The 10,615-nt window shown below is 48.5% G+C and overlaps 1 protein-coding gene across 1 annotated transcript; it reads right to left on the minus strand.

The window, feature by feature from the left end:
* Window positions 1-372: 372 nt before the first annotated feature.
* LOC140724403 (snaclec bitiscetin subunit beta-like) lies at window positions 373-7,580 on the minus strand. Its single transcript, XM_073038851.1, has 5 exons — window positions 7,466-7,580; window positions 6,092-6,307; window positions 2,131-2,273; window positions 1,599-1,663; window positions 373-688 (listed from the first exon to the last, which is right to left on the minus strand). Exons 2-5 carry the CDS (start codon window positions 6,192-6,194, stop codon window positions 496-498), a joined length of 504 nt encoding a protein of 167 aa, XP_072894952.1. The 5' UTR covers window positions 6,195-6,307; window positions 7,466-7,580; the 3' UTR covers window positions 373-495.
* Between the last annotated feature and the right edge of the window lie 3,035 nt (window positions 7,581-10,615).

Genomic DNA, 10,615 nt, shown 5'->3' on the forward strand with positions numbered 1-10,615 from the left:
GCTGTAACCTTACAGAGTTGCATAAGCTCAAGAGGGGCACAGACAGTTGGAATCCGCACAGACCTTTACCCAGAGCTGGGGTATCGAGAACCAGACGGGAAAGGATTGAGGTGAGAGTGGGTGGAAAGGAGAAAGAGTGATGAATCCATGAGGCGGAGGTGTTAGAGGAAACGGAGAGGGGAGGGAGAGAGTGCGGTAGAGAGGGGAGAATCGAGAGAGATAGAGAAAAGAGGTAAGATGAGAGAGCGGAGAAACAGCAGGCGGAGAAAGGTCGAGGAAATAGGGTGAGGAAGAGCGGGATGGGGGAGGGGTGGCGAGAAAGAAGGTCATAGATGGGGAGAGGGGCTTGTCCATGTGTGGCGGGGAGAATGGGCTTGCGAAAAGAGGAAATTAGATCAGCAGGTAGGGTCAGAGACTGCAGGGGGGATTTTGAGAGGATGGGTGAGTGAGAGTGGAGGAGAGATAAGGAAGTGAAAGACAGGGTAATCATATGATTCAAGTCGGCTCTCCGGGCTGGTGACAGAGAAGCTGGATCTTTTCAGGAATATCTGGGCGGGAGGACGCGGACTTCTCGCAGATGAAATGGTGATTATCATGAAGGCAGTTGCCACCCCATTTATTCGATTGACATACACTGCAGGAAGAGCTTCCAGAGGAAATCTTGTACAGCCGCCCAATGTCAAAATTCCTATTAATAAATGGTTAAAAAAATAACTTTGAACAGAGATAAAACAGATCCGGCGCGCAAAGCGAAACCGTCGCCAAACTACTCCCATTAAAGTACGCAATCGCCACAGTCCTGTGTCGTTCCCAAAATAATTCCAGTATCCCAATGTCTCCCCACTGCTCTGTGTCAGTCAAGAAATTAATCCAACTACACCACCTCCCCCACAGCCTCCGGCCCGTCGTCCCGCGGTCCCCACAGTCCTGTGGCAGTCCCAATGTGAATCGAACACACTCACTTTCTCCTCTCAGATCTATGCATCCCACGACCCTTCCTCTCCAGGCAGTTCATGTCCTTCTCCAGGTTAATCTCATTGCCCCTCACCGCTCCCTCAGCCTTACGTCAGTCCGCAATCTGCACCCACTGACCGGCTCTGTGCCCGCATCCCTGTATCAGTCTTGAAACTAATCGACTTGTCCCACACTCTCCCCTCAAATCAGTGTCAGACTCCAAAGTGAATCTGCTGCATTACTCTCTCTCACAGAGCAAGACCTGTCGTCAAACTAATCCGAGTCTGCCTCCTTCTCCCCACAGTCACCAAAATAATTCCACTGCATGTCCAAATCCCCACAGCCCTGCGTCAGTCAGCAAAATAATTCCACTGCATGTCCAAATCCCCACAACCCTGCGTCAGGCACCAAAATAAACCCCAGAGGCCATTGACAATCGCCAAAATATTTTACTGCCCTGTCCCGCAGCAGACACATACCGCTCCCTAAACGTACTCCCCTTGTATCATCCTCTCCCGACAAAAAATCCCATCACCCCGCTTTCTTCCCACAAACCTATTTCAGTTCGTAAACTAATCCCATGTTCTCCCCACAGGACAGTGTCAATCCCCATCTCCGAGCCCACAGATCAGTCCAAATCTCACCCGGTCGTGCACTGACCAATCCAGTAAACGAGGTTTTGGCGGACAAGAGAGCGGGAAACAAAACTCTGTAAAATTAAATTCCTTTGATTAATGCTGAGAATCGAAAACTATTTACGGAAGAGTGTGATGGGACGGTATGGATGGAGGTTCTCACTGTGACTGAGCCCGGGAATATTTTTTGGGAAGAGGTGGAGGGAGATTCACTCTGTGTCTGACCCCGGTAGTGTGTGATTGGATAGTATAGAGGGAGCTTCACTGTGTCTCTGGCCCGGGAATGTTTCATTGGACCGTGTGGATGGAGCGTCACTTTGCCGTCCCCAGGCAGTGCGTGATTGGACGATGTGGAGGGATGTTCAGTCTGTGTCTTCCCCCTAGAATGTGTGACGAGCTGGTGGGGAGGGAGCTTCGCTCTGTGTCTGACGCCGGGATTGTGAGACGGGAGTGCATTGTGCGTTTTCATTCTGTGTCGGACCCCGCGGGTGTGTGATGATTTCTGTGCGACTGTGGGATCTTCTCGTGCTGTGACACATACCGCTTCATCCCTTGAATTGATTTCCAGCAGCCTTGAATCAAGGTTTGAACATTCTTGAATCGCTCTGCGGAAAGATGTTTCAAACGTGGATACGAAATAACACCGGTCTTTATTTGTGACCCAGTCCTCGGAACACGTTTGCTCTGGAAAACAGGAACAAGGAACAGTGAGACTCCCTTCGTTCCCTCCCTCCCTTCAGAGAGAATCTCCCTCCTCACTTTCCCATCACACACACCTGGTGTGCCACACAGAGTGAATTTCAATCCATGCGTTCTCATCACGTACAGCTGAGGTTAAGAACAGAGTGAATCTCCCCACACACCGTCCAATCAAACATTAACAAGGATCAGGCACAGGGATGTTCCCCCAAACCATCCATCACACACTCCCGGGGTTAAAACACAGAGTGAATCGCGTACCACACTGTCCTAACGCACATTAACAAGGATCACGCACAGTGAACTTCCCGCAAACCATCCATCACACACTCCCGGGGTCAAGACACAGAGTGAATCGCGTACCAAACTGTCCTATCGCACACACCCGGGGAGAGACACAGAATGAAGTTCCGTCCACAACGTCCCATCACAGATTCACAGGATCGGGCACAGAGTGAAAATCCCTCCACATCATCCATCGTAGAGACTCCCATCAGGCACAGATTGAGGCTACCTTTCCCCCCTCCCCTGATACACTCACGCTGTCAGACACAGACTGATGCTCTCTCCACATCACCCCATCACACACTCAGTGTTTCACAAACAGAGCGATGCTCCCTCCACACCGTCCTATCACAGACCCCTCGATCAAACACGGAGTGAAGCTCACTCCACTGCGCCTCGTCACACATCCTCTGGGTCGGGCACAGAGTGGAGTTCCCCAACACTCTTCCATCGCACACACCCGGGATCAGACACGAAGTGATTTTCCCTCCACACCGTCCCATCACACACTCTCAAGCTCAGACACGCAATGAAACTACCTCGGCACCGTCCCATCACAGGCACCCGGAGTCAGTTATAGAGTGAAGGTTCCTACAGGCCATTAAATCACAAACATCCTAACTGGGCAGACACAAATTCGGGTTCCATCTACAATGTCGTGTCACACATTCTCGAGGACAGTCGAAGAATGAAGCTTTTGTCCCTCGGTCCCATCATACTCTCCCAGTGTCAGACACAGAGTGATGCTCCTTCCACTCTGTCCCATTATACTCTCCCAGTGTCAGACACAGAGTGATGCTCCCTCCACACTGTCCCATCATACTCTCCCAGTGTCAGACACAGAGTGATGCTACTTCCACACTGTCCCATCATACTTCCCAGTGTCAGACACAGAGTGATGCTACTTCCACACGGTCCCATCATACTCTCCCAGTGTCAGACACAGAGTGATGCTTCTTCCACTCTGTCCCATCATACTTCCCAGTGTCAGACACAGAGTGATGCTACTTCCACACTGTCCCATCATACTCTCCCAGTGTCAAACACAGAGTGATGCTACTTCCACACTGTCCCATCATACTTCCCAGTGTCAGACACAGAGTGATGCTACTTCCACACTGTCCCATCATACTCTCCCAGTGTCAGACACAGAGTGATGCTTCTTCCACTCTGTCCCATCATACTTCCCAGTGTCAGACACAGAGTGATGCTACTTCCACACTGTCCCATCATACTCTCCCAGTGTCAGACACAGAGTGATGCTACTTCCACACTGTCCCATCATACTCTCCCAGTGTCAGACTCAGAGTGATGCTACTTCCACACTGTCCCATCATACTCTCCCAGTGTCAGACTCAGAGTGATGTTCCTTCCACACTGTCCCATCATACTCTCCCAGTGTCAGACTCAGAGTGATGCTACTTCCACACTGTCCCATCATACTCTTCCAGTGTCAGACACAGAGTGATGCTACTTCCACACTGTCCATCATACTCTCCCAGTGTCAGACACAGAGTGATGCTCCTTCCACACTGTCCCATCACACACGACCGGGGTCAGCCTCAGACTGAAGATTTCACCCCACCACACTATCACACACTCCTTGGGTCCAACATGGAGTGAAGCTCCCTGCGCACTCTCCCATCATACAGCCCTGCGGTCAAATACAGAGCGAAACTCCCTCCACACTACCCTATTACACCTGTTCGTGATCAGTGAGGAAATTGTGTACAGTTCTGGTCAACGAATTATCGAAAAGATGTCAACAAAATAGAGACAGTACAGATCATTTACTAGAATGTTACCTGGGTTTCCGCACCAAAGTTACAGAGAAAGGTTAAACAAGTTAGGTCTTTATTCTTTGGAGTGTAGAGTGTAGAGTGGAGCAGGTTAAGACCTACAAGTATCTGGGAGTACAGTTAGACGAGAAGCTAGACTGGACTGCCAACACAGATGCCTTGTGCAGGCAGGAAGGCACAGAGTCGACTGTACTTCCTTAGAAGGTTGGCGTCATTCAATGTCTTTAGTGAGATGCTGAAGATGTTCTATAGGTCAGTTGTGGAGAGCGCCCTCTTCTTTGTGGTGGCGTGTTGGGGAGGCAGCATTAAGTAGAGGGACGCCTCACGTCTTAATAAGCTGGTAAGGAAGGCGGGCTCTGTCGTGGGCAAAGTACTGGAGAGTATAAAATCGGTAGCAGAGCGAAGGGCGCTGAGTAGGCTACGGTCAATTATGGAAAACCCGAACATCCTCTACATAGCACCATTCAGAGACAGAGAAGCAGTTTCAGCGACAGGTTGCTATCGATGCAATGCTCCTCAGACAGGATGAAGAGATCAATACTCCCCAATGCTATTCGGCTTTACAATTCAACCGCCAGGTGTAAGATATGTTAAAGTGCCGGGGTTAGGACTCAATGTATTTAAGTAAACTACTTAAGAACTTTTTAAAAGCTATTATTAATGCTTTTTGAGAGAGTGATTTAGATGCATATCATATTTTTCCTGAGTTAAGTATTGTATGTAATTAGTTTTGCTACAACAAGTGTATGGGACATTGGAAAAAAATGTTGAATTTCCCCATGGGGATGAATAAAGTATCTGTCTATCTATCTAGAGGGTTGAGGGCGGACTTGACAATGAATTTAAAATTATGAGGGGGATATATAGAGTTGACGTGTATAAGCTTATCCCATTGAGAGTAGGAGAGATTCAAACAAGAGGACATGAGTTGGGAATTCAGGGGAAAAACACACATGACGCCCCCCCCCCCCAACAAAACGCACTCATTCAGCCCCTCTTCCCACCATAGCTTCCCATCAGAGGCACACTATCTCAAACACAGAGTCCTATCATACAGACACGGGTTGAGACACAGATTTAAGCTCCTTGCACACCGTCCGATCACACACTCACACGGTCTGACGCAGATTGAATCTCTCTCTCCACGGAACCATCACAGACACCCGGGGTCAGACGTAAATTGAAGCTCACTGCCTTTCGTGCACTCACACCGTACAGTCACACTCTTACGGGGTCGGATTCTGGGTGTTTCTCATTCCATACCGTCTCATCACACACTCCTGGGGTCTGACAGAGTGAAGCTCCCTCTACACCACCCCTCACACACTCCCTGGGTCAGAGAACAGAATTTTGATCTCTCCACAAAGTCCAATCACACACGGCCTTGGTCAGACACAGTGCGAATCTCTTCTCCACGGCTCCATCACACACTCCAATTGTCAGACACAGAAATAAACACCCTCAGCGCACATTACAAATTTCAGAGGGAGAGTGATTCCCCCTGTACATCTTCTCAGCGCACCACACAGCAAAGTACCAGACACAGAAGTAAGCTGCCCCCACACGGCCCCATCCCAGACTCACCGGGTCAAACACAGAGTGAATCACACTCCATACCTTCTTTTCACACACTCCCGATGTCAAGCACAGAGTGACGCTTCCTCTCTCCATGCCTGCCCTGTGATGAGGAGCGGGTGAAAGAAGGGGATGATGCCTCACCTCCTCTGCTGGTCAACAATTCACAGATTTGAGCTTTGGTTTCGTTGACAGATCTGTATTTCGTTTCCATCTCAGTGAACTGGTGACGGAGATCGCTGTGCATTCGTTTAAGATCGGATAGGTTAGAGTTGAGCGCAGAGAGCTTGGATTGAAGGGTTGAGTTTAACTCATGGTAGTTTCGGTCGGAGGTAAACTGAGACTGAGGAATCTGTGATACTGAGAGAGATGGTGAAGGAAGTTTAGAGTTTACAGTGACACGTGAGTCAGCGTCACGCTACCGAACGGGTCACAGAGAGTGTTGTGTCAGTGTCACGATCCGTTGGTGGCACAGTGAGAGGCGTCGGCGCCACCTTAGGGGGCGTGTCTATGTCACGCTGTGGGGTTTATCAATGTCCCGGTGAAGGTTTTGTTGTTGTTCCCGTGGCGTTCTGCGTCAGTATCTTGCGGGGCATGTCCGAGTTGCTGTGAGGGCTGAATCGTTGTCACGGTGGGATGTGTGGCTGTGCCCAGGAGACAGGTGCACCGGGGTACAATGAAGTGTATCGCGATGTCAAGGGGACGAAAATGTTTCATTGAGGGGCCTTGTGGTGTCAGGGTGTTTGTAGTATCTGTGTCATGGTGTGGGATGGTCTGATCTCACAGAGAGGGGTATGTCTGTGTCACGGTGAGCTACGTGTCATGGCTACAGTGTGTGTGTGAGTGACACGCTGATGTGTGTGTTGGTGTCACGGAGAGTACTAATGTCGGTGTAATTATGAAGTAGTAGGTTTGCCTGTGTCAGGATGATGTGTGGGTAATTGCCTCAGTGAGTGGTGCATCTCTGTTATATTGAGGGGTGATACGGTCTCGGTAAGGGGTTTTAAAGTGACTTCTGAGTCTTTCTTACGATGCGGTGCGGAGCGGATCACGTTGAGGAGCGTGATGTTGTCACGGTGTACGGTATCTCAGTGTCACGGTGAAGAGTGTGTCGGTGTCACTTGAGCAGATTACCAGTGACACGATCAAGGGCATGACGATGTTACAGTGAGGGGTACGTTGCGGTCAGTGTGACTGCCCCGTGTGTGTCACGGCGGTGGTCGTGTCAGCGTCGCGGTTAGGAGTGTATCTGTGTCCCGTTGAAGGTCGTGACCATGCTACGGTAACAGCATTGTTGATGTTATGGTGAATGTCGTGTCGGTTTCAGAACGAGCTTGATTGTGTTACGGTAAAGGCCGTGTTTTTATCACGGTTAGGGGTGCGTCCGTGTTGTGGTGATGTGTTTTAGTCGATGTTACGGTAAGCGCCGTGTCGGTGTCACTGTGGTGTTTTACAATAACTATTCATTCCACTCTCTTTATTTACGGTCTGACTCCACCCTGAGCCCGTTCCACTCACTATGGATCGAGAGACCGACCACTATCACGATGAGGGCTGACGTAACTAGGCAGAGTAGGCAGATCAGACGGTGCCGTCTATTTCCGATCTTCACTTTGGACTTCCGTTCTTGCGCAGCTGTGGAGAGACCACACCAGTATAAGACCATAAGATATAGTAGCAGAATTAGGCGATTAGGACCATCGAGTCTGCCCCGCCATTCAATTATGGGCCGAAGGAATTCTTCCAGTCATCCTCACTCCCCTCCCGACTGCAGTACCCATTAATGCCCGGGCTAATCAAGAGCCTATCTGTCTCTGTACCCAACAATTTTGCTTTCACAGACGCTCGTGGCAACAAATTCCACAGATTTAACAGCCTCTGAACAAAGTAATTTCTCCGCATCTGAGTTCTAAAAGGACGTCGTTCAATCCGGAAGTCGTGGTCACTTGTCCGAGAATCGCTTACCATTGGAAATAACATTTCCATATCTAATCTGTTCAGACTTTGAAGATTTGGTAAGTTTCTATGAGAGGCCCCCTCATTCTCCTGAACTCCAGGGAATACAGCCCAAGAGCTGCCGGATGTTCCTCACACAGCGACCCTCTCATTCCTGGAGTCATTCTCCTGAATCTTCTCTGAACCCTCTTCAATGTCAGTATTTATGAGAAGCCCAAAACTGCACACAATACTCTCAGTGTGGTCTCACGAGTGCCTTTTGGTGCCTCAACATCACATCCCTGCTCTTATATTCTGTACCTGAATGGCAACATTTCGCTCGCTTTCTTCACCACCAACTGAACTTGAAGGTTAACCTTTAGGGTCTCTTGCAAAACTACTCCCAAATGCCTTTCCAACTCTGCATGTTGAATTTTCTCACCATCTAAATAATAGTCTGCTTGGATATTTCATCTTCCAAAGTGTATGACCATACACTTTCCAACATTGTGTCTCATTTGCCTCTTCTTTGCCCATTCCCCTAAACTATCTGCGTCCCTCTGTAAGCTCTCTGTTTCCTCAACACTCCCCGCTCCTCCCCCTTTCTTTGTATCATCGACAAATTCTGCACAAGTCCATGAATCCCATGGTCCAGGTTACTGACAAACATCATAGAAATCAGCGGTCCCAACACCGACCCCTGTGGAGCTCCACTGGTAACGGGCAGCCACAATAGGATCCCTTCATTCCCACTCTCTCTTTTCTGCCGATTAGACAATGCTCCACCCTTGCTAGTAACTTCCCTGTAATTCTACGGACTCTGATCTTCCTAAGGAGCCCCATGTGCGGCTAGTTGTCAAAAGCCTTCTGAAAATCCAAATACAATGTCGATTCCTCAAAGTTCATTGCTAGTGCCTCGGCCATCTCTCTGCCTACTACCTTCAGAACCCGAGGGTGCATTCCATCAGGTCCATGAGATTTAATCCCGTCGTCCAAGTCACTGACATGCTCAGTTACCTTCAGCCGTAATCGCTCAGAGTCCAAATTCCTGGACTCGGCAAAGGCTGAGAAGTGTCTGACTGATTCCAGAGGTGTTTTACTCTCTCCTACGCGATTGATTAAGTTGGAGTTCTGGGTTTTGTCTCCGTTAACTTCATTTGGGCGCTTGACTGGTTCCCTCAGGGGAGGCTTATCCGGAGGATTATGATACATGGGGTCCACGGGGAATTGGCCGTCTGGATTCAGAGTTTATTGTTTTTCCACAGTTGTATTACTGTTTGCCAGATTTGTTCTTTTCCCACACATCGGATACATGACGGACTAAACTCTTCCATTCTCCAGCCGGATCTGTGACTGATCTCTGTCGCATTGTGTTTTTTTTTGGCAGATTTCAACATGATCCACAAGAGCACCCATCTTCGTATCATGTGCAACTCACCAACACACCCATCCACAAATTCACCGAGATAAGTTATATATAACCATATAACAACTACAGCACTGAAACTGGCCATCGCGGCCCTTCTAGTCCGTGCCGACGCTTACATTCAGCTAGTCCCAGTAGCCCGCAAAGAGCCCATAGCCCTCCACTCCTTTCCTGTCCATATACCTATCCAATTTTACTTTAAATGACACAACTGAACTGGCCTCTACCACTTCTACTGGAAGCCCGTTCAACACAGCTACCACTCTCTGAGTAAAGACATTTCGTTCGTGCTACCCTTAAAGTTTTGCTCCATAACTCTCGAATCATATCCTCTTGTTTGAATCTCCCCTACTCTCAATGGAAAAAGCCTATCCACGTCAACTCGACCTATCCCCCTCATTATTTTAAATACCTCTATCAAGACCCCCTCAACCTTCTACGCTCCAAAGAATAAAAACCTAACTTGTTCAGCAAGTCCCTGTAACTCAGGTGCTGAAACCCAGGCAACATTCTAGTAAATCTTCTCTGTATTCTCTCTATTTTGTTGATATCTTTCCTATAATTCGGTGACCAGAACTGTACACAGTACCCCAAATTCGACCTTACTAATGCCTTGTACAATTTTAACTTTACATCCCAACTCCTGTACTCAATGCTCTGATTTTAAAATGCCAGCATACCAAAAGCTTTCTTCACCGCCCTATCCACAGGAAATTCCACCTTCAGGGAACTATGCACCACTATTCGCACTATTCTACTGTATTCTTCAACGCCCTGCCATTAACGATGTATGCCCTATTTGGATTATTCCTACCGAAGTGCAGCACCTCACACTTATCAGCATTAAACTCCATCTGCCATCGCTCAGTCCACTCTTCTAACTGGCCTAAATCTCTCTGAAAGCTTTGAAAACCTACTTCATTGTCCAGAACGCCACCTACCTTAGTATCATCTGCAGACTTACTAATCCAATTTACCACCCCATCTTTCATATCATTCATGTATATTACAAACAATATTGGATCCAATACAGATCCCTGAGGCACACCACCCGTCTACAGTTTCAACCCGATCATTTCTATACATCACAGACAGGAGGTGTAACGAGCTCCCAGAGTAGTGGTCTAGGCAGATGAATTAAAATTTGAAACACTTGGGCAAATAACATCTGACGCTTCCAAAATACTGTGAACTCTGACCTGTTTGTATAGTAGTTGGCATCCCTCTGGGTCCTGAGGCAATGGGAGGATCCTCGTCCTCATCGATGAGGGGATCGTCTCTTCGAAAGTTCACCTCTGAGTAGGTGG

The sequence above is a fragment of the Hemitrygon akajei genome, unplaced genomic scaffold (genome assembly GCF_048418815.1).
Source record: "Hemitrygon akajei unplaced genomic scaffold, sHemAka1.3 Scf000205, whole genome shotgun sequence".
NCBI classification, from domain to species: Eukaryota; Metazoa; Chordata; class Chondrichthyes; order Myliobatiformes; family Dasyatidae; genus Hemitrygon; species Hemitrygon akajei.

Coding starts and splice junctions, on each gene's coding strand:
- LOC140724403 (XM_073038851.1), bottom strand. CDS start 6,194: ATGCACAGCGATCTCCGTCACCAGTTCACTGAGATGGAAACGAAATAC. Junction 2,274..6,091: donor ATTGTTGACCAGCAGAGGAG/GTGAGGCATCAT, acceptor CCTGTTTTCCAG/AGCAAACGTGTTCCGAGGAC. Junction 1,664..2,130: donor TCAATTCAAGGGATGAAGCG/GTATGTGTCACA, acceptor TTAATTTTACAG/AGTTTTGTTTCCCGCTCTCT.